This window comes from Sinohyriopsis cumingii, chromosome 7, assembly GCF_028554795.1.
Source record: "Sinohyriopsis cumingii isolate HCF-2022 chromosome 7, ASM2855479v2, whole genome shotgun sequence".
NCBI classification, from domain to species: Eukaryota; Metazoa; Mollusca; class Bivalvia; order Unionida; family Unionidae; genus Sinohyriopsis; species Sinohyriopsis cumingii.
Window position 1 is genome coordinate 23,100,501 of NC_142967.1, and position 26,450 is coordinate 23,126,950.

General features: G+C 31.3%; 1 protein-coding gene across 1 annotated transcript in view; it reads right to left on the bottom strand.

Annotated features, from left to right (window-relative positions):
- Positions 1-26,450, bottom strand: part of LOC149794876 (uncharacterized) — an 82,639-nt gene that overhangs the window by 43,961 nt on the left and 12,228 nt on the right. The window contains exons 6-11 of the mRNA XM_089963726.1: positions 25,870-26,021; positions 19,670-19,880; positions 18,912-18,988; positions 9,304-9,367; positions 7,839-8,054; positions 634-730 (exon numbers count right to left, since the gene is read on the bottom strand). Of these exons, the coding sequence (XP_089819852.1) occupies positions 634-730; positions 7,839-8,054; positions 9,304-9,367; positions 18,912-18,988; positions 19,670-19,880; positions 25,870-26,021 (817 nt within the window). The remainder of the gene's footprint in view (positions 1-633; positions 731-7,838; positions 8,055-9,303; positions 9,368-18,911; positions 18,989-19,669; positions 19,881-25,869; positions 26,022-26,450) is intronic.

A 26,450-nucleotide genomic window follows, 5' to 3' on the forward strand; every position in this document is an offset into this window, starting at 1 on the left:
TTAGACTCAAAACCACACAAACTGAGGTGAGATGGCAGTGATCCATAATGGAGAGCACTTTAGACCACTTGGCCACTTGGGGCACCGTCTTTTCTTTGAAAACAGTGGTTAGGAAGTTCATCATCATGAAAGAGTTCATGTAAGAAAGTTTCTTTGAAAACGAACATGGCCATTATCGAAAAATTTTCTAAAAGAAGTAATCTAGTTTTGGAAAAAGATTATGAATGTTCAGATGTGAAATTTTAAAACCTTTTTGCTTAAGCCACTGATTTTAAGTATGGCTGGGTGTGGATTGAACTGTGCAGTTGCTTTAATTCTGCAATCAAAGTAATGATTTGTTTCACATTTACTTTCTAGATTCATTCTTTCAGACATATTGTTATGGCACAAGGATCGTATTTATGTAGCCATGTGTCAAAAGTTGTCATGCAGTAAAGAGATTGTTGTCAAAAGGAATCATTATCCAGTAATGGTTTAATGAAACAGATAAAACCACAGTGCCTGCTCAGGTAATATTTCCATAGCCTATAGTTTGCTTGCCTTTTAAAATAAATTAATCCATGCAGGTAAAATATGTGGAATCTTCAATTTTATGTAGATCATTTTTATACAATTTTCTTAAACTGCAATTACCTTCTGTTTTTTGCAAGTCATAGGGTGATGGCTTGATCCAGACCACCACTGTGTTCCTAGCCATAATGGTCACCAATGTTCCATGTGGTAACACCACCTAAAATAAAGAAGTGATGAAAGTTTGAATTTCATCAGCTTACAAATATTCATATAATTATCATGAAATTTAGTTAAACTTAAAAACCATTTTTCATTTTGTGACAAATGTAACAAACCTGACAAAATGCTCAGCTGAGCATAAGAATTGTTCACTTGTATAAAGTGGAACCAATTTTATAACTGGTACATTGACAATATGAAGAAGAATTAATTATGGTCTATTTAGGCTATATTTTACAAGTGTAAGTAGATATGGATGTTATTGTAAATGTCTCTCCTTTTCTTCCCATTAATTTCTTATTAACTGCTCTGAGTTACTCATTGCATCACTTGCATCCATCAATCTGGCAATGTATCACATGTAACAACTGCAGAGTAACTCGGTGCATCACTTGCATCCATCAATCTGGCAATGTATCACATGTAACAACTGTTCTGAGTAATTCAGTACATCACTTGCATCCATCAATCTGGCAACGTATCACATGTAACAACTGCTGAGTAACTCGGTGCATCACTTGTATCCATCAATCTGGCAATGTATCACATGTAACAACTGCTGAGTAACTCAGTGCATCACTTGCATCCATCCATCTGGTGGTGTTGTTGTTATTGTTGTGGGGTTTAACGCCATTTTTCAGCACGCGATAGGCTATACATGGCGGCCAGTATTAATGGTGGAGGAAGAACCCGGGAAAACGCCGGAAAGAACCACCGACCCACGAGAAGCTACTGGCAAGCTTTCTCACATACCCACATTGGCTGAATCCTAGACTCGAACCGCCACAGACAGAGGTGAGATGGCAGTGATCCGTAATGAAGAGCACTTTAGACCACTCGGCCACTCGGGGCCCCTCCATCCATCTGGCAATGTATCACATGTAACAACTGTTCTGAGTAATTCAGTACATCACTTGCATCCATCAATCTGGCAACGTATCACATGTAACAACTGCTGAGTAACTCGGTGCATCACTTGTATCCATCCATCTGGCAATGTATCACATGTAACAACTGCCGAGTAACTCAGTGCATCACTTGAATCCATCCATCTGGCAATGTATCACATGTAACAACTGTTCTGAGTAATTCAGTGCATCACTTGCATCCATCCATATGGCAATGTATCACATGTAACAACTGTTCTGAGTAATTCAGTGCATCACTTGCATCCATCCATATGGCAATGTATCACATGTAACAACTGTTCTGAGTAATTCAGTGCATCACTTGAATCCATCCATCTGGCAATGTATCACATGTAACAACTGCTGAGTAACTCGGTGCATCACTTGTATCCATCCATCTGGCAATGTCTTTCATGAAACAAGTATTCTAACAAAGGTGTAAAGCAAATTTTACAGGCATACGAGAATTATAATTTGAAAAGGAAATATGTGTGTCTTTCGTCTAAGACTTTTGAAAATTACAGGCTTATTCCAAAAACAATGCTGGCATACTGGGCAAGAAAAGGTGTACGTGTATTTTGAACTAAGCAAAATGCAATTCACTAGTTAAGGCGTATACTGGTACTTAGAAACCTGCAGTGTGGCAGATGAGATGTATTTTGAACTTTGAAATTCCACATGCTGTGATGATGTGTAAATAGGACTTTGAAAGAAAATATGAGGCGTCTTTCAGAACTTTGTGTTATATCGGTCTCAAATAAATCAAACTCTTTCATATCTAGTATCCATGTACAAAATCAAATCATGAAAGAGAACACATAAATGATTATTGGTTCTTTCTTTCTTGTAAATTATTTGCTCAAAGGCTGCATTTCTAAATTAGGTGGCATAATAGAGAGGTCTCTGCCTTAAAGAATGACAAAAACTATTTTAATTCACTAAATTCCACATGTGAATAAATAAGGGCAATTATATAAAATTTGGCAACATTTGTGAAAAATATAATAATAATAATAACAATAATAATAATAATAATAATAATAATAATAATAATAATAATAATGACTTTATTTAAAGAGGCTCATTTGGTCAACTGATCAATCTTCCATGAGGCCTTTTGCATTATATATATATATATATAATGCAAAATTTTTGCATCATATGTGCATCAATCAATTTAATAATGACTTACAAAGACAATTGGCATAATCAGTGATATAAAAAACTGAATTTTTAAACAATTTCAAGTAGCACAAATTCAAGGTGAACCATGGCCAGAATGGTGGGGTTTGATTCACACTACTGGATAAGCCTGGATCAGCTACAGTGACATGTCTTTGACCAAGGCAATTTCTATTCTTTCAGCACAATATAACCTTGAAAATGTTGGTGTGCTGAAAAAGCACCAAACGAAAAGAACTTTTTTATTTAAAATTTGTCAGAATTGATGTACAGATAAATGACTTGGTTTAGAAAAGGGACCCATGGCAGCTCAGTTGGTATAATGTCAGACTTGTAATCCAAGGGTCCTGGGTTTGGTACCTGACCAGGTCAGCAGTTTCTGTGTATCCTCCCATTTTCTTGCCATGAGATAGCCAAGTACATGTTTAAAGTGCCATTTAAACAAAAAAATAATCATACATTTTGACTCTATGCCCTGCAAATTGAAATCAAATACATGAAGTAAAAGTTAATATTTCTACTTTCTCCATGAAATGAATTAACTGCATTTTCTTATCTTGTGTATCTTTATTTCAGAATATGGGAAAGCTTGGTGTGTTAAATGTGGACTGCCAAACCCTTCAATGAACAATCTAAACCGTGATGTCACTAAAAATGTGAGCTATTCAAGAAGAAAATTTTGATACAACTTGAAGTGTGCAGAATTGCGATAAATTATAACTTTCTTCAGCAGACAAGGAACATTGTTGAATTATTATGTTGCCAAAAAATGTATTTGTGCTATGTGTTATGAGATTATTCTAAATCAATCACACTGTTCATCTTTTTTTGTGTTTACTGCTGGGTACTTTGGTATGCTTTATGCCTGTAGCATAAGCCTGTACTTTAGTATGATTTCTGCCTGTACTTTGGCATGGTTTACCCCTGTGATTTATGCCTGTACTTTTGGCATGGTTTACCCCTGTGATTTATGCCTGTACTTTGGCATGGTTTATCCCTGTGATTTATGCCTGTACTTTTGGCGTGGTTTACCCCTGTGATTTATGCTTGTACTTTGGCATGGTTTATCCCTGTGATTTATGCCTGTACTTTTGGCATGGTTTACACCTGTGATTTATGCCTGTACTTTTGGCATAGTTTACACCTGTGATTTATGCCTGTACTTTTGGCATGGTTTAGCCCTGTGATTTATGCCTGTACATTTGGCATGGTTTACCCCTGTGATTTATGCCTGTACTTTTGGCATGGTTTACACCTGTGATTTATGCCTGTACTTTATGCCTGTACTTTTAGGATGGTTTACACCTGTGATTTATGCCTGTACTTTGGCATGGTTTACCCCTGTGATTTATGCCTGTACTTTTGGCATGGTTTACCCGTGATTTATGCCTGTACTTTTGGCATGGTTTACCCCTGTGGTTTATGCCTGTACTTTTGGCATGGTTTACCCCTGTGATTTATGCCTGTACTTTTGGGATGGTTTACCCCGTGATTTATGCCTGTACTTTTGGCATGGTTTACCCCCGTGATTTTAATGCCTGTATGTTTGGCATGGTTTACCACTGTGATTTATGCCTGTACTTTTGGCATGGTTTGCCCCTGTGATTTATGCCTGTACTTTGGGTATGGTTTACCTCTCTGGTTTATGCCTGTACTTTAACATGGTGTATGTCTGTTTCTTAGTATAGTGTATGCCAGCACTATGGTATAGTTTATGTTTATACTTTTGGTATGATTTACCTGCATGATTTACATCTGTACTTTTGGTATGGTTTATTAGTATTATGCCTGAAGAATGCTAATATTACAACTGAAGTACTCTAGTATTACACCTGAAGTACTCTAGTAATAAACCTGAAGTATGCTAATATTATGCCTGAAGCATGCTAATATTATGCCTGAAGTACGCTAGTATTATAATGGAAGCATGCTAATATTATGCCTGAATTATGCTAGTATTACACCTGAAGTACGCTAGTATTATGCCTGAAGTACACTAATATTGTGCCTTAAGTACTCTAGTAATAAGCCTGAAGTATGCTAGTATTAAACCTTAAGTATGCTAGCATTATAACAGAAGCATGCTAATATCATGCCTGAAGTATGCTAGTATTACATCTGAAGTACGCTAGCATTATGCTTGAAGTACAGTAGTATTATGCCTGAAGTATGCTAGTATTATGCCTGAAGTACTCTAGTAATAAACCTGAAGTACGCTAGTATTACACCTGAAGTATGCTAGTATTATGCTTGAAGTATGCTAGTATAATGCCTGAAATACTCTAGTATTATGCCTGAAGTACTCTAACAATAAGCCTGAAGTACGCTAGTATTATGCCTGAAGTATGCTAGTAATAAGCCTGAAGTACGCTAATATTATGCCTGAATTATGCTAGTATTTAGCCTGAAATACTCTAGTAATAAACCTGAAATAGACTAGTATTATGCATTAAGTACTCTAGTATTATGCCTGAAGTATGCTCATATTATGCCTGAAGTACTCTAGTATTATGCCTGAAGTACACTAGTATTATGCCTGAAGTACACTAGTATTACACCTGAAGTATGCTAGTATTATGCCTGAAGTACTCTAGTAATAAACCTGAAGTACGCTAGTATTACACCTGAAGTATGCTAGTATTATGCTTGAAGTATGCTGGTATAATGCCTGAAATACTCTAGCATTATGCCTGAAGTACTCTAACAATAAGCCTGAAGTATGCTAGTATTATGCCTGAAGTATGCTAGTAATAAGCCTGAAGTACACTAATATTATGCCTGAATTATGCTAGTATTATGCCTGAAATACTCTAGTAATAAACCTGAAATACACTAGTATTATGCCAAAGTATGCTAGTATTATGCTTGAAGTACTCTAGTATTATGCCTGAAGTATGCTCATATTATGCCTGAAGTACTCTAGCATTATGCCTGAAGTATGCTAGTATTATGCCTGAAGTACTCTAGTATTATGCCTGAAGTAATCTAGTATTATGCCTTAAGTACTCTGTAATAAGCCTGAAGTATGCTAGTATTCCACCTGAAGTACGCTAATATTGTGCCTGAAGTACGCTAATATTGTGCCTGAAGTACTCTACTAATAAACCTGAAGGACTCTAGTGGTATGCCTGAAGTATGCTAGTATTATGCCTGCTCAAGTATTATGCCTGAAGTACTCTAGTATTTTGACTAAAGTATGCTAGTATTATGTTTGAATGATGCTAATTTTATGCCTGAAGTACTCTAGTAGTATGCCAGAAGTTCTCTGTAATAAGCCTGAAGTACACAATTATTACACCCAAAGTATTATGCCTGAAGTTCTCTGTAATAAGCCTGAAGTATGCTATTATTACATCCAAAGTATGCTAGTATTGCACCTGAAGTGTGCTAGTATTATGTCTGAAGTACTTGAGTATTATGCCTGAAGTATGCTAGTAATAAGCCTGAAGTACTCTAGTATTATGCCTGAAGAACTCTAGTAATAAGCCTGAAGTACACTAGTATTATGCCCAAATTATGCTAGCTTTATGTCTGAAGTACTCTAGTATTATGTCTGAATTACTCTAGTATTATGCCTGAAGTACTCTAGTATTATATCTGAAGTATGCTAGCAATAAGCCTGAAGTACTCTATTATGCTTGAAGTACTCTGGTAATAAGTCTGAAGTATGCCAGTATTATGCCTGAAGTACTCTAGTAATAAGCCTAAGTACTCAAGTATTATGCCTTAAGTATTCTAGTAGTATACCTGAAGTACTCTATTATTATGTCTGAAGTAATCTAGTATTATGCCTCAAGTACTCTGGAATAAGCCTGAAGTATGCTAATATTACACCTGAAGTATGCTGGCATTACACCTGACTTTCACTAATATTGTGCCTGAAGTACTCTAGTATTATGCCTGAAGTATGCTAGTATTACACATGAAGTACTCAAGTAATAAGCCTGAAGTACGCTAGTATTATGCCTGAAGTACACTAGTATTACACCTGAAGTATGCTAGTATTACACCTAAGTACACTAGTATTATGCCTGAAGTACACTGGTATTATGCATGAAGTATGCTAATATTATGCCTGAAGTGCACTAGTATTATGCTTGAAGTACTCTAGTATGATGCATGAAGTATCGGTATGCAAGTATTATGTCTGAAGTATACTAGTATTATTCCTGAAAAAAGTACACTAGTCTCATACAAAAATTTTTAGGCAGATTCCACCTTGATTTTAGGTGAATTCAGGGTGTATTCTGCTAAAAAAAAAATTTCAGAGGGAATTTAGGCAGACTGAGAATACTGCTAAGGTGACAGACTGAATCTGTCTAATAGTTAAGTGTTCTATTTCTCTTTTCCTCTTTTTCCTCCTAAAGGATCATTGTTAGACAGAAAAGTTCTGATTGTTCAGTTCATTTTCCTACTGTAAGACAGATTTTGGACTTAGACTGATTCTTAACAGAAATGTTAGGTGTAATTTTGAACTTTCTCAAAAGAATTACAAGCATAGATGAATCTTTGGACTAAGAAAATTTGGTGTAAGGCAGATTTTTGACTTGATCTAATGTTTACTCTGAGAAATAAGTTTTTTGCTTCCTATTAAATTATGCTCTACAAAAATCATACCCTAGTGAAAACATGACTGAAATTTCAGTGAGACTGCAGTGAAAATTCAGTGATATTCACTCAAATATCCTTTGTTCACCAAATTACGGCATTTCACCAAATTTCAGTGTAATTTCTGAAAATATAATTGAGATTTTGTAACTAAAATTTCACTGACAAAAATGGAGAATTAATGAGGTAATGCAGGCATTACTTACATGATTGCACTCAGGTAAATCTTAAATTGCTCAGGTCCTGTTTGTTTTGTGCTTCTGTATTAATTTATAGTTGAACTGTACTACTGCTTTGAAGCATTTTTAGATCCATCTTTTCACTTAATACATATTTAAAAAATAGATGACCTAGTAAACAATATCTCCATATTTTGTTTGTGCCTAATATTTTTTCAAGTTACTTTACCTGAAATACTTTTCCATCAACATTCCTAAAAACTCTAGTTCCTGGGGTCAACTCTCCATTTTGATGAATTCTGACATCTAGGACTGGGTCAAGGACTCTTGAGTCTTGAATTCTGTGACAGTAATCTACTGTGATGACATCATCCCCAATCATCACCATGGCAGCACAAGCACAGGAACCACGACCATTAGCACATGGCTGATATATTACATGTACCTTAATAAGGAAAAAACACAAGATGATTGCCCTATAAAAAACACATACATTTTTTGTGTAAACTATAGGCAACAATCAAAACTAAATTAATGACACATTAAAGATATAGTAATTGTCTCCAGTGAGAGGATTCTGTTGAATATAATAATTGGTTCCAAAGAGGGGATTCTGGTGAATAAAGTAATTGTCTCCAATGAGGGAATTCTAGTGAAATCTCAGATGATGAGTTCATCACCAGACTGGTACAGGGTTCTTGTGGTCAGCCAGGAAATAAAAAGATTTATGTGAGTTCAGAAAAATAATTTAGTTATAAATTGAGAACAATGATTAAACTGGAACAATTACCCGATAATCAATGATTGTATTTGAGTCGGATAATGACTCAAAGTAAAATTATACCATCAAATATTCCTGAACTTTAACACTTGTATTGAGCTCAAAGAAAATAAAAATGTGTAAAGCAAAAATAAACAGTGGAAAAGCCAAACCTGCCAATGTCAGCACAGAAGTGCAAATTCAAATCTGCCTTTATCATCATAGTAGTGTAAAGACAAATCTGCCATTCTCAGCATAATAGCATAATGTTGAATCTGCCATTGTCAGCATGATAGTGTAAAGTCAAATCTGCCACAATAATGGCACAAAGTTAAATCTGCCACTGTTGGCATAATATTTTTTAATGGCAGAATAATGTACTGCATATCTATCATTGTATAATGTACATCTAGCAGATCTGTCATTGTATAATATACTGCAGATCTACTATTGTATAATGTACATCTAGCAGATCTGTCATTGTATAATCTACTGCAGATCTATTATTGTATAATGTACTGCAGATCTATTATTGTATAATGTGCATCTAGGAGATTTGTCATTGTATAATATACTGCAGATCTATTATTGTATAATGTACTAGCAGATATGTCATTTTATAATGTACCAGCAGATCTGTCATTGTAAAATTGTCTAGCAGATCTGTCATTTTATAATTTGCTAACAAATCTGTCATTGTACAATTTGCTAGCAGATCTATCATTTTATAAGTTGCCAGCAATTCTGTCATTGTATAATTTGCTAGCAGATCTAACACTGTATAAGGTATGGCAGCTCTGTCATATAATTTACTAGCAGATCTGTCATTGTATAATGTAATAGCAGACTATCTGGGTCCAAATTGTTTGCTTGAGTAGAAGTATATGTATACAATAAATACAAAATACAGCCATGTAATGTATCTTCCACTTACAGCATATGGGAAGTCAGTGTGATGGTAGAGGGTAAACTCTCCTCTGTACACATTTTCAAACAGTCTGAAAAACAAGAAAAACTGGATATGGAAGTAATTTGTATTAGTTTATGGTATAAATAGATTAAAAAGATTAAATAAAGTTTATCAGAGAGAATATCAACTCTCTGGGATGCTTAATAAAACTAAACTTCCATACCTATTTATGTCCAACATAATCCCACCTGCAAAACATTTAGAACCTTATCTATTTTAATATACTTCACTGGCAGCTGAGGTCCACAATTATTTTGTTATATTTGATTTTAACAATGTCAGCTTTATGTAAAATGTACTGTGCAACTTCAAATGCTGTGATCTTTATATTATTATGATGTCATTGATGAGATCACTTTATATGTATGATGAAATCTTTACATTATGATGTCACTGATATGAGATTGCTTGATATGGTGTGATCTTTACATTATGATGTCACTGATATGAGATTGCTTCATATGGTGTGACCTTTACATTATGATGTCACTGATATGAGATTGCTTTATATGCTGTGATCTTTGCATTATTTGCTGTGATCTTTACATTATGTCATTGATGAGATCACTTTATACATATGACGTGATCATTACATTATGATGTCACTGATATGAGATTGGTTTATATGGTGTGATCTTTACATTATGATGTCAATGATATGAGATTGCTTTATATGGTGTGATCTTAGTATGACGCCATAGCTGTGAGATTTGTTTATATGATGTGATGGTGATGTGATTTTAACATTATGATGTCATTGATATGAAATTGCTTTATATAATGTGATCTTTACAATATGTCACTGATGAGATCACTTTATATATATGACGAGATCATTACATTATGATGTCAATGATGAGGTAACTTTATATGTATGATGTGATCTTTACATTATGATGTCACTGATAAGAAATTGCTTTATATGATGTGATGTGATTTTAACATTATATCATTGATATTAGATTGCTTTATATAATGTGATCTTTATGTTAATGTGATCTTTACATTATGTCATTGATGAGATCACTTTATATATATGACGTGATCATTACATTATGATATCAATGATGAGGTAACTTTATATGTAAGATGTGATCTTTACATTATGATGTCATTTATGTGAGATTGCAGGTGCTAAAAACACTGAGATCATGGTCCTGAAATGACATGGTTGTAACATCTATCTCTTATTAAATAATGAAAATGAGATACACTTAATATATAATTTTAATAATCCCAATATTAATCATACAAACAAAATAATAAGGTCAAAGAAAAATGTATGATGGGAAACCTCTGGTGATTCTCTGTCCTAGATCATCCACCTAGGCTTTTCTGTATTGGAAAACCAGTGTATCTCAATAACTGTGTTAGAATGAAAAATACCACTCACAGACATGCACTTTTCATTTCTGTATTTGATTGGAGTCTGTCATACTTAAACTGCAAATCTAAAGAATTGTATAATATTCACTCATCTATTATCTGATGTATAGTTAGTGACTAGACACATTTTGTATGTAATGACCTGTAATGTAGATAGACATTCACAAAAGAGCAGCAACAAGATGTACACCAGCAAATACATTTTTGTGTGATTTTGTGATTTTATTGGACCTTCTGCTATGTAAACACCAAAACATTTAAATACATTTTTAAATGATTTGGTGATTTTCTTGGAAATACATTTTATGAGTGATTACCATTAACATAATCCACATTGGGAAAATCAACACTTACTGCTCAGCTTGAAATTATGTGATGACTAAAGTTATTACATTGTTTTATATTTTGTAACTTGTTACCTTGATGTAGGGAGCCTGAGTGGCCAAGTGGTCTAAAGCACTCACTGTTTTGGATCATTGCCATCTCACCTCTGTTTACATGGGTTTGAGTCTAGGATTCGGCCAATTTAGGTATGTGAGAAAGCTTGCCAGTAGCTTTTCATGGGTCGGTGTTCTTTTCGAGGTTTTCCCAGGTTCTTCCTCCACCATTTATACTGGCCACCATGTATAGCCTATGTTGTGCTGAAATTGTGTTAGACCCTACAACAACAACAATCTTGGTGTATATAAGTGCTATGAACATAAAATGATGTGGTTATAGCATCTGTCTCTAGGTAAATAATGAAGTATAATGCTTATACAATTTTAATAATTGCAAAACAGTCCTGTGAAAGAAAATGATAAAGTAAAAATAAGAATGAGACCTTGCAAAATCTTCAGCAAAGCACTACTTGCCCTAGATCTGCCAAGGAGGCATTCTTTCACATAAATCTGAAGTGATCTGAACAACTGTGTCATATGGAAAAATCACTCATCAACGACTTTACTCAGTGTATGTGCTGTCATGAATCTGTGGTCTTTATCCAGTACAAACTTTTAGAAACTCATTCAGATATTGTAGTTCATGAAGAACTGGTGGCACACCATTTTCTATCCTTGTTCATTCTATTTATGATTTTTAGCTAACAGTGTGAACGCCAATATGCTGGTTAATACTATAAAGGACAGGTATAATCTATTTGTAGTTGAGTATTAATTATACATGGATATTTATACTATAAAGGACAGGTATAATCTATTTGTAGTTGAGTATTAATTATACATGGATATTTATACTATAAAGGACAGGTATGATCTATTTGTAGTTGAGTATTAATTATACATGGATAGTTATACTATAAAGGACAGGTATGATCTATTTGTAGTTGAGTATTAATTATACATGGATAGTTATACTATAAAGGACAGGTATGATCTATTTGTAGTTGAGTATTAATTATACATGAATATTTATACGATAAAGGACAGGTATAATCTATATGTAGTTGAGTATTAATTATACATGGATATTTATACTATAAAGGACAGGTATAATCTATTTGTAGTTGAGTATCAATTATACATGGATATTTATACTATAAAGGACAGCTATAATCTATTTGTAGTTGAGTATCAATTATACATGGATATTTATACTATAAAGGACAGCTATAATCTATTTGTAGTTGAGTATTAATTATACATGGATATTTATACTATAAAGGACAGGTATAATCTATTTGTAGTTGAGTATTAATTATACATGGATATTTATACTATAAAGGACAGGTATAATCTATTTGTAGTTGAGTATTAATTATACATGGATATTTATACTATAAAGGACAGGTATAATCTATTTGTAGTTGAGTATTAATTATACATGGATATTTATACTATAAAGGACAGGTATAATCTATTTGTAGTTGAGTATTAATTATACATGGATATTTATACTATAAAGGACAGGTATATCTATATGTAGTTGAGTATCAATTATACATGGATATTTATACTATAAAGGACAGGTATAATCTATTTGTAGTTGAGTATCAATTATACATGGATATTTATACTATAAAGGACAGGTATAATCTATTTGTAGTTGAGTATTAATTATACATGGATATTTATACTATAAAGGACAGGTATAATCTATATGTAGTTGAGTATCAACTATACATGGATATTTATACTATAAAGGACAGGTATAATCTATTTGTAGTTGAGTATCAATTATACATGGATATTTATACTATAAAGGACAGGTATAATCTATTTGTAGTTGAGTATTAATTATACATGGATATTTATACTATAAAGGACAGGTATGATCTATTTGTAGTTGAGTATTAATTATACATGGATATTTATACTATAAAGGACAGGTATGATCTATTTGTAGTTGAGTATTAATTATACATGGATAGTTATACTATAAAGGACAGGTATGATCTATTTGTAGTTGAGTATCAATTATACATGAATATTTATACGTTAAAGGACAGGTATAATCTATTTGTAGTTGAGTATCAATTATACATGGATATTTATACTATAAAGGACAGGTATAATCTATATGTAGTTGAGTATCAATTATACATGGATATTTATACTATAAAGGACAGGTATAATCTATTTGTGGTTGAGTATCAATTATACATGGATATTTATACCATAAAGGACAGGTATAATCTATTTGTAGTTGAGTATTAATTATACATGGATATTTATACTATAAAGGACAGGTATAATCTATTTGTAGTTGAGTATTAATTATACATGGATATTTATACTATAAAGGACAGGTATAATCTATTTGTAGTTGAGTATTAATTATACACGGATATTTATACTATAAAGGACAGGTATAATCTATTTGTAGTTGAGTATTAATTATACATGGATATTTATACTATAAAGGACAGGTATAATCTATATGTAGTTGAGTATCAATTATACATGGATATTTATACAATAAAGGACAGGTATAATCTATTTGTAGTTGAGTATTAATTATACATGGATATTTATACTATAAAGGACAGGTATAATCTATTTGTAGTTGAGTATTAATTATACATGGATATTTATACTATAAAGGACAGGTATGATCTATTTGTAGTTGAGTATTAATTATACATGGATAGTTATACTATAAAGGACAGGTATGATCTATTTGTAGTTGAGTATCAATTATACATGAATATTTATACGATAAAGGACAGGTATAATCTATATGTAGTTGAGTATTAATTATACATGGATATTTATACTATAAAGGACAGGTATAATCTATATGTAGTTGAGTATCAATTATACATGGATATTTATACTATAAAGGACAGGTATAATCTATTTGTAGCTGAGTATCAATTATACATGGATATTTATACTATAAAGGACAGGTATAATCTATTTGTAGTTGAGTATCAATTATACATGGATATTTATACTATAAAGGACAGGTATAATCTATTTGTAGTTGAGTATTAATTATACATGGATATTTATACTATAAAGGACAGGTATAATCTATTTGTAGTTGAGTATTAATTATACATGGATAGTTATACTATAAAGGACAGGTATGATCTATTTGTAGTTGAGTATCAATTATACATGAATATTTATACGATAAAGGACAGGTATAATCTATATGTAGTTGAGTATTAATTATACATGGATATTTATACTATAAAGGACAGGTATAATCTATATGTAGTTGAGTATCAATTATACATGGATATTTATACTATAAAGGACAGGTATAATCTATTTGTAGTTGAGTATCAATTATACATGGGTATTTATACTATAAAGGACAGGTATAATCTATTTGTAGTTGAGTATCAATTATACATGGATATTTATACTATAAAGGACAGGTATAATCTATTTGTAGTTGAGTATTAATTATACATGGATATTTATACTATAAAGGACAGGTATAATCTATATGTAGTTGAGTATCAATTATACATGGATATTTATACTATAAAGGACAGGTATAATCTATTTGTAGTTGAGTATCAATTATACATGGATATTTATATGATAAAGGACAGGTATAATCTATATGTAGTTGAGTATCAATTATACATGGATATTTATACTATAAAGGACAGGTATAATCTATATGTAGTTGAGTATTAATTATACATGGATATTTATACTATAAAGGACAGGTATAATCTATTTGTAGTTGAGTATTAATTATACATGGATATTTATACTATAAAGGACAGGTATAATCTATTTGTAGTTGAGTATTAATTATACATGGATATTTATACTATAAAGGACAGGTATAATCTATTTGTAGTTGAGTATTAATTATACATGGATATTTATACTATAAAGGACAGGTATAATCTATTTGTAGTTGAGTATTAATTATACATGGATATTTATACTATAAAGGACAGGTATAATCTATTTGTAGTTGAGTATTAATTATACATGGATATTTATACTATAAAGGACAGGTATAATCTATTTGTAGTTGAGTATTAATTATACATGGATAGTTATACTATAAAGGACAGGTATGATCTATTTGTAGTTGAGTATCAATTATACATGAATATTTATACGATAAAGGACAGGTATAATCTATATGTAGTTGAGTATTAATTATACATGGATATTTATACTATAAAGGACAGGTATAATCTATATGTAGTTGAGTATCAATTATACATGGATATTTATACTATAAAGGACAGGTATAATCTATTTGTAGTTGAGTATCAATTATACATGGATATTTATACTATAAAGGACAGGTATAATCTATTTGTAGTTGAGTATTAATTATACATGGATATTTATACTATAAAGGACAGGTATAATCTATTTGTAGTTGAGTATTAATTATACATGGATATTTATACTATAAAGGACAGGTATAATCTATATGTAGTTGAGTATCAATTATACATGGATATTTATACTATAAAGGACAGGTATAATCTATTTGTAGTTGAGTATTAATTATACATGGATATTTATACTATAAAGGACAGGTATAATCTATTTGTAGTTGAGTATCAATTATACATGAATATTTATACGATAAAGGACAGGTATAATCTATATGTAGTTGAGTATCAATTATACATGGATATTTATACTATAAAGGACAGGTATAATCTATATGTAGTTGAGTATCAATTATACATGAATATTTATACTATAAAGGACAGGTATGATCTATTTGTAGTTGAGTATTAATTATACATGGATATTTATACTATAAAGGACAGGTATAATCTATTTGTAGTTGAGTATTAATTATACATGGATATTTATACTATAAAGGACAGGTATAATCTATTTGTAGTTGAGTATTAATTATACATGGATAGTTATACTATAAAGGACAGGTATGATCTATTTGTAGTTGAGTATCAATTATACATGAATATTTAAACGATAAAGGACAGATATAATCTATATGTAGTTGAGTATCAATTATACATGGATATTTATACTATAAAGGAGAGGTATAATCTATTTGTAGTTTGGTATCAATTATACATGGATATTTATACTATAAAGGACAGGTATGATCTATTTGTAGTTGAGTATCAATTATACATGAATATTTATACTATACAGGACAGGTATGATCTATTTGTAGATGGGTATCAATTATACATGGATATTTATACTATAAAGGACAAGTAAAATCTTTTTGTAGTTGAGTATTAATTATACATGGATATTTATACTATAAAGGACAAGTATGATCTATTTGTAGTTGAGTATCAATTATACATGGATAGTTATACTATAAAGGACAGGTATAATCTATTTGTAGTTGAGTATCAATTATACATGGATAGTTATACTATAAAGGACAGGTATAATCTATTTGTAGTTGAGTATCAATTATACATGGATATTTATACTATAAAGGACAGGTATAATCTATTTGTAGTTGAGTATCAATTATACATGAATATTTATACTATTAAGGATTGGTATTATCTATTTGTTGTTGAGTATCAATTATACATGGATATTTATACTATAAAGGACAGGTATATTCTATTTGTAGATGGGTATCAATTATACATGGATATTTATACTATAAAGGACAGGTATGATCTATTTGTAGATGGGTATCAATTATACATGGATAGTCATACTACAATGCACAGGTATAATCTATATGTAGTTAGGTATCAATTACACATGGACAGTTATACTATAGAGGACAGGTATAATCTATTTGTAGATGAGCATTAATTATATGTGGATAGTTATACTATCAAGGACAGGTATAATCTATTTGTAGATGGGTATCAATTATACATGGATAGTCATACTATAATGCACAGGTATAATCTATATGTAGTTGGGTATCAATTATATGTGGACAGGTATACTATCAAGGACAGGTATGATCTATATGTAGTTGGGTATCAATTATATGTGGATAGTCATACTATAAAGGACAGATATGATCTATTTATAGTTCAGTATCAATTTTACTTGGATAGTCATACTATAAATGGTAAGACTTTTCTTCTTAAGTTTGCAAACTGAAATCGGCTCTGGACTTTACTGTGTAGTCCTAAAGATGCACTGGACTTTACTGTGTAGTCCTAAAGATGCACTGGACTTTACTGTGTAGTCCTAAAGATGCACTCATTATGCTTGATCATGTCACAGTATAAACAGAACAAAGTTACACAATTATATAAAAAAAAGATCTAAGTAGACCTGGGATATGCACAGTAAAAAAGTTACAGCAAGTAGTTTTCATTTCACTCATTATATGGTGCAAAACCCTTTATATGCAATGGGAATGAGTGTCTGGAGACATAAATAAGTGCTATCTGTCCATATTAGATGAGTGAGGTTTTTGAAAGTTGCTTTTATGAGTATGTTTCTTTTCAAAAGTGTCCTGTAAGTCAGGCTGTACAGTATATGAACAATTATGGTCATGGTTTTTAGGTTGTTAATTGAACCATCTCCATGATAGGCATGTTCCATCTCTCTTAAGACACAAAAATTATCTGTAACAATCAGATTAACACCATCATTTTCTTCTTTCTCTACAAAGCAAATATATTGTCATTAACTATAGATAAAAAACAATAGTGCTTGTGGTTGTTGTTTTTATTGGTTTAATGCCAAGTTATACATGGTGGGCAATGTAACTGGTAGAGGGATAACTTGGGAAACTTTTAAGAACCACCAACCCACATGAAGCTACTGGAAACTTACTCACATACCCACACTGGCAGAGCCAGAAACTTGAACATACACAACAGGGGTGAGATGATCAAGTATCAGTTTATTGTTCTGCCTAATCAATCAATAAATGGAAAACATGAAGAATCTCAAGTTGTAGATTTATCAAGAAACACTCATGAATGCACATAACATGTGACAGTGCAGGCATGTATATACATGTAACATAAATGCTGCATTTAATCAAGAAGTCTGATATGTAAATATGGGTAAGATAAGAAGACTCGTTTAATCAGTAAGTCTGATTTGCTGATATGAGTATTATAACTTATGTAACTCATGTAACATTCTTCTGTCACAAGCAGTATGGGTATTTAGCAATAAAATCAACCCATTTATTGAATGACTAAAAGCCTAACACACCTGTGTAAAGACTGAAGATTAAAAGTCTGACACACATGTGTAAAGACAAAGAATAAAAGCCTGACACACCTGTGTGAAGACCAAAGATCATAAGTCTGACACACATGTGTAAATACTAGAGATTAAAAGTCTGACACACCTGTGTAAAGAGTAAAGATTAAAAGTCTGACAGACCTGTGTAAAGACTAAAGATTAAAAGTCTGACAGACCTGTGGAAAGACTAAAGATTAAAAGTCTGACACACATGTGTAAAGACAAAGCATAAAAGCCTGACACACCTGTGTGAAGACTAAAGATCATAAGTCTGACACACATGTGTAAATAATAGAGATTAAACGTCTGACACATCTGTGTAAAGACTAAAGATTAAAAGTCTGACAGACCTGTGTAATGACTAAAGATAAAAAGTCTGACAGACCTGCATAAATACTACAAATTAAAAGTTTCAGACACCTGTGTAAAGACTAAAGATTAAAAGCTTGACACATCTGTGTAAATACTAGAGATTAATAGTCTGTCACACTTGTGTAAGGACTAAAGATCAAAAGTCTGACACACCTATGTAAAGACTAAAGATTAAAAGCATGACAAACTTAAGTAAAGACAAAAAATATGTACCTTCCATCAAATGAACTGATGTAATTGGTGCCAGCTGTAAAACAGATGCTTCTGGTGTCTTGATCCTCCACAGAAATCTGGAAAAGATAAAGTACTAGGTGAAATTGGAAAGCATAGTTTCTGCTTCAAAATCCAAAGACATATTTGTCCTGAACAGTGCCTATATCTGGATGAAAAACGTAAGATGCTTGAGACGATACCTTTGCATGAGGTAAACGATACAATGTTTTGATGCGGTGTATGTGGAACAAGCAAATTATTTTAGTTTTTCTCCTACTATGGCCATCACAAAGATTAATTAAAACATTAATATGACAGAGCTGTACAGTTACTGAACAGAATGGAATGCAACTAATATTTATTGCTTTATCCCATAGGTCCAAAGTTTTGACTTTTTCTCATGTAACTTGACTAAGGTCATTTTCTTTTTTAATATCCACTTAACACTGGACAGCTAGGAGCTCTTTTTTCTTGCATTAACCTTGATGCATCCCATGAAGATGTTCCTACTGAGAAGGTCTTTGGAATTTCAAAGGAGTGCAGTTTATTAAAAACAGTATGGCTTGTATTTCAAGGATATTACTCTTTTCTGCCTTCATCTTTGTTTTGCAGTCATGTTGATGCTACCAAAGCTTAATCTTTACTCTACATCTAAAATCTCTACCATTATTTTTGTTTCTTATCTCCTGTATTCACAAAAATTATCTCACAACTTTTTTTTTAAACAATGACAGATTTCAATCCAGCATATAATGAACCTGAATTGGAAGAAGGTGCCAAGACAGTATTTTTGTGCCATTTTCCCAGAGGTTGGCGACTGGTGTCATGTTGACTTCCTGCATTCTGTCCATCCTGTGGTCAACACGGGCTTCCAAGTACAAGTCTAGTGGCTTTCCCCACATGTCCTTGCTGAATACATGAGAGCAAGTTGAACTGACCACCTGCTGTATTCCATTGGAGTTGCTACATCTGATAGGATGAAAAACATTGCTTTTATTTTTGAAAAGTAATTTGTGAAAAAAGTGTCCTATTTAGTATTATGATTACTATTATTATTATTATAATTATTATTATTATTATTCTTGTAGTTGTTGTTATTGTGTTTTTAAAATATTTAAAATATTCAGCTAAAAACATATTTTGTTTTGACTTATAATTATTCCTACACCCATACATATATAGATATGGTATCTGATCTCTTTACTTACAAAAACACCTTTGAACGTTTGGCATTTTTAAGATATTTTGATCTAAGTTGATTTTTCTTATGGAAAACCTTTCATCTTAAAATCTTACCTAAAACCTTTCTGAACACCATTTAAATTTACCTAAAATCTTTAATAACACCATTTAGAAAAGTGACCTAAACTAAACTCTTGAAGAACATCATTTAAAAAGTGACCTAAACTAAAATCTTTAAGAACATCATTTAAAATGTGACCTAAACTAAATACTTTATGAACATCATTTAAAAAGTGACATAAACTAAAATCTTTGTGAACATCATTTAAAATGTAACCTAAACTAAACTCTTTAAGAACATCATTTAAAATGTGACCTAAACTAAAATCTTTAAGAACATCATTTAAAATGTGTCCTAAACTAAATACTTTATGAACATCATTTAAAATGTGACCTAAACTAAACTCTTTAAGAACATCATTTAAAATGTGACATAAACTAAAATCTTTATGAACATCATTTAAAATGTAACCTAAACTAAATACTTTATGAACATCATTTAAAAAGTGACATAAACTAAAATCTTTATGAACATCATTTAAAATGTGACCTAAACTAAAATCTTTAAGAACATCATTTAAAATGTGACCTAAACTAAAATCTTTATGAACATCATTTAAAGTGTGACCTAAACTAAACTCTTTAAGAACATCATTTAAAATGTGACCTAAACTAAAATCTTAAATGAACATAATTTAAAATGTGACCTAAACTAAATACTTTATGAACATCATTTAAAATGTGACCTAAACTAAACTCTTTAAGAACATGATTTAAAATGTGACCTAAACTAAAATCTTTAAGAACATCATTTAAAATGTGTCCTAAACTAAATACTTTATGAACATCATTTAAAATGTGACCTAAACTAAACTCTTTAAGAACATCATTTAAAATGTGTCCTAAACTAAATACTTTATGAACATCATTTAAAATGTGACATAAACTAAAATCTTTATGAACATCATTTAAAATGTAACCTAAACTAAATACTTTATGAACATCATTTAAAATGTGACATAAACTAAAATCTTTATGAACATCATTTAAAATGTGACCTAAACTAAATACTTTATGAACATCATTTAAAAAGTGACATAAACTAAAATCTTTATGAACATCATTTAAAATGTGACCTAAACTAAAATCTTTAAGAATATCATTTAAAATGTGACCTAAACTAAAATCTTTATGAACATCATTTAAAATGTGACCTAAACTAAACTCTTTAAGAACATCATTTAAAATGTGACCTAAACTAAAATCTTTAAGAACATCATTTAAAATGTGTCCTAAACTAAATACTTTATGAACATCATTTAAAATGTGACCTAAACTAAACTCTTTAAGAACATCATTTAAAATGTGTCCTAAACTAAATACTTTATGAACATCATTTAAAATGTGACATAAACTAAAATCTTTATGAACATCATTTAAAATGTAACCTAAACTAAATACTTTATGAACATCATTTAAAATGTGACATAAACTAAAATCTTTATGAACATCATTTAAAATGTGACCTAAACTAAATACTTTATGAACATCATTTAAAAAGTGACATAAACTAAAATCTTTATGAACATCATTTAAAATGTGACCTAAACTAAAATCTTTAAGAATATCATTTAAAATGTGACCTAAACTAAAATCTTTATGAACATCATTTAAAGTGTGACCTAAACTAAACTCTTTAAGAACATCATTTAAAATGTGACCTAAACTAAAATCTTTAAGAACATCATTTAAAATGTGACCTAAACTAAAATCTTTAAGATACATCATTTAAAAAGTGACATAAACTAAAATCTTTAAGAACATCATTTAAAAAGTGACCTAAACTAAAATCTTTATGAACATCATTTAAAATGTGACCTAAACTAAAATCTTTAAGAACATCATTTAAAATGTGACCTAAACTAAAATCTTTAAGATACATCATTTAAAAAGTGACATAAACTAAAATCTTTAAGAACATCATTTAAAAAGTGACCTAAACTAAAATCTTTATGAACATTATTTAAAATGTGACCTAAACTAAAATCTTTAAGAAAATGATTTAAAAAGTGACTTAAACTAAAATCTTTATAAACATCATTTAAAAAGTGACCTAAACTAAATACTTTATGAACATCATTTAACCCTTTACCTCTCAGAGCACAGTTACAAAGTGCAGCGCGCTATAAATAGAACACCTGTTATCTATTCAACTCCATATGCATAGGCCTGCCTGTTAACTGTTAAGCAATGTAGTGTATGTTACCTTTAACAGCAATTTTAACCATTTTACGTTTTTGGTACACATCTATTATGTGTGGAAAAATTTAAGAGTAAAGTCTGATTGTTATAGCTGTGTAATTATTTTTCACAGAAGAATTTTTTATGTGCTTTAAAATCTTGAGAGAACTCATTCACAAACAAGTCAGTGAGACCGTGTGACCAACCGTAGCTGCCATTTCTCATACTCAAAATTTACAAGTTTTTTGTCCGTGTCTACATCACTAAGTCATCTGAATTTGATAATTTATAAAAACTAATTGCTGCCTACATCAATATCAGAGCCTTTACCTAAGTTATTGAAGTTTTCATAGTTGTGATTCTAATCGTGAAAACTTCATAAGTACTGAATGAAATCTGCGACCTCCATTTTGCAGAGTGGAGATTACGAACCAGTTACTCTACATAGCAGATATCAAACAGAGCATAAACAGTGACCACGTGATCTGATGTAATTGTCATTCACAGAAATGAATGTAGTATTTAATAGCGGGTTTTCCCCGAGCTGGCGCTATGAAAACCAGCTTAAAATGGCTGATGTTTACAGCAGACGTCAAAAGGTGTTTCCATGCAAATGGAGTAGAGACATCAAAAGGTGCTTCCATGCAAATGGAGTAGAGGTGTGCAAAGGCGCTTGCATGAGGTAAAGGGTTAAAATGTGACTTAAACTAAAATCTTTATGAACATCATTTAAAAAGTGGCCTAAATTAAAATCTTTAAGAACATCATTTAAAAAGTGACCTAAACTAAACTCTTTAAGAAAATGATTTAAAAAGTGACCTAAACTAAAATCTTTAATAACATCATTTAGAAAAGTGGCCTAACTAAAATCTTTAAGAACATCATTTGAAAAGTGTCCTAAGCTAAAATCTTTAAGAACATCTTTTAAAAAGTGACCTAAACTAAAATCTTTAATAACATCATTTAAAAAGTGACCTAAACTAAAATCTTTATGAACATCATTTAAAAAGTGACATAAACTAAAATCTTTAAGAACATCATTTAAAAAGTGGCCTAAACTAAAATCTTAAATGAACATCATTTAAAATGTGGCCTAATATCTTTTATGAACATCATCTACAGATTCTACACAAAATATTTTATCTTATTAATACATAATTTTGAATTTATTCCTCTGAAGGCAGCACAATGTTAATGCTGTTTATCACATAACATCAACAATGTTGACAAAAAAACACAGACCCCTGCTAAATGGAGTAAATGGGTCAAGTTCATGTGTTCTATAATTAAATGGAGTAAATGGGTCAAGTTCATGTGTTCTATAATTAAATGGAGTAAATGGGTCAAGTTCATGTGTTCTGTAATTAAATGGAGTAAATGGGTCAAGTTCATGTGTTCTATAATAGAATGTGAAGATTGTCAAGTTCATGTGTTCTATAATAGAATGTGTGGATTGTCAAGTTCATGTGTTCTATAATAGAATGTGTAGATTGTCAAGTTCATGTGTTCTATAATAGAATGTGTAGATTGTCAAGTTCATGTGTTCTATAATAGAATGTGTACATTGTCAAGTTCATGTGTTCTATAATAGAATGTGTAGATTGTCAAGTTCATGTGTTCTATAATAGAATGTGTAGATTGTCAAGTTCATGTGTTCTATAATAGAATGTGTAGATTGTCAAGTTCATGTGTTCTATAATAGAATGTGTACATTGTCAAGTTCATGTGTTCTATAATAGAATGTGTAGATTGTCCATATACTCTACCAAATATGCTTACAAAAGCTGACAATGAAGTACATCAAATGAATAACACAAATACTTATCATTCAAACACTGAGTTAAATGGTGTGAACATTATTACTGTAAATCATAAATTTTGTTTTCAGTTTATTTTTAAATTAACATATTTTCAATTTTCAAAATTACACTTCATATAATTTTTTACAACTCAAGACTAAATTATACAAATTAAAGTAAAACAACAGGCATGTTTCTTCAGCAATATCTACCTTATCATAATACAAGTAACTCAGGAGTCCTGACACTACTTAATCAAGATGGGCCCACTCAAGAAAGAAAAGATGTTGACAACAATATTTTACCTATTTCAGCACCTTAATATATCTGCTTACTGAAATGGATGTCATATGTGAGTGGTCTCCCTTTGGATAAAGGGATTGGTGCCACACCACATCATTGTTCGAAGCAGAGGTTTATTCTCATCAAGTGTTGTAAAAGTGGGAAATCCTTTGGACTTGGCACCCATCATATGATCCAGTATGTGTTGATGAAAAAATCATGTAACTTCCATAAGTGGTTTCTTCCTCAAATATATTGTATTGATTGATCATTGTGACTCGTCAGGAGAACAGGCAAGAGGTGGAAGTTGCAATGGTTTTGGTAATCTGTGACCAGCAGCCTAAAGTCTCATATAAGATACAGCAAAGACAGGATAATAATATTTATACTGTATACAAAAACCTGAGCTTGGTGCAAAATCTTAACCTATAATGTTCTACTGATGTAATAGTGTGCACAAAGTTAGTCCACTCAGCCTTTTTTTCAAAAATGAGATGGAACCCACTCTGAACTGTTGCCTAAGATCAAAGAAGATATAACAGTGAAGATTCAGTGCAGGGTTTTTGTATACTACTGTCAAGAATGGTCTTACTCTCTTTTTCATAATATCTACTGGAAATCATGTTTTTATAACATGAGCCTGTCATGGGATTTTGTAAGTCAAACACTTTTCAAGTGACATGTATGGCTCTGGAATAGATGATTGGATAAAGTCAATCACTGCATCCTGTATCAAAGCTTGGGCTGGAAATGGTGTGGCCCAGTGTCAGCTACAATCAACTTCTTGGTACAGGACTGGGTATGTCAGCAAGGCAGGTCATCATACATAGCACTGGCTAATCTAAGTGTATATGAAATGAAACCAAGGCTAAAAGATAATATCGTACAAAGCCAGCTAAATTCAGAGACTAAGTGAAACATATGATGATTTCTTGGATCACACAATTGAAAATGAGCAAAATATCAGTAGGAATTTGTTAGTCTTCAAAAAAGCCTACTTTCACAACAGTAGAGGTGATAACAAATGAATAACAGAATTTGGTGCCAATCACTCTAAGGGGACACCACTCACAGTTGACAACCATCTCAGAAAGCAGATGATATTTTAGCACCTTTAGTGCAAATAAACCAAAAGACAAAGTTAACATCTTTTGTTTGCTTGGTGGGGCTAGATTTGTGAGGTAGTGGAAAGTCTTCTGATGTATTATCATCGGATAATGTATTTAAAGAAGAAATTTTGTATTATATATATTTCTTCAATAGCTTTATATTATCTTAACATGAATAATTTGTAAAAAATATTTTATCATACTTTCATTCTAAGTACATGTAATATTTTCTGATCTACAATTTGAACATACTTACCTATTATCTACTGTCTAACGAAAACTTACCTTGGTAATGTGCTTGTATTTTCACTGAACACAAACTGAATTTCAAGCGTACAGCTGTTACCTCGACATGACTGCATATAAGGTGTCATGACAGTGAAATTAATGTGGGCAGCTGAATTTCCTTCAACTATGTGTATATGACGACTGGATACCTGAGAAGTAAAGACATCTGTAAAAGTATTTTAGAACTCACAATTGGATGACATTTGCAATGGGTTTTTTTATTTTTATCAAATATTTCTGCTAAATTTCTGTAATGAGAGTATTTATCTTATGAAGTGAAATATAGAGACAACATAAAATAATTACAATGCAAACATCAGTTGGAATTATGTAAATTTAGACACCATGCAAGCATTACTCAATGCAAAAAATTATATATGGCCAAATTAGATGAAACATACATATATAATAAACATCACTCAAACATGCGGCATCACTAAAGAACTTTCTATATCCCACTGTAAAGTATGAAATTTTACTGTATGCATTACTGTACATAGTTTTACTGTATGCATTAAAGTATGAAATTTTACTGTATGCATTAAAGTATGAAATTTTACTGTATGCATTAAAGTATG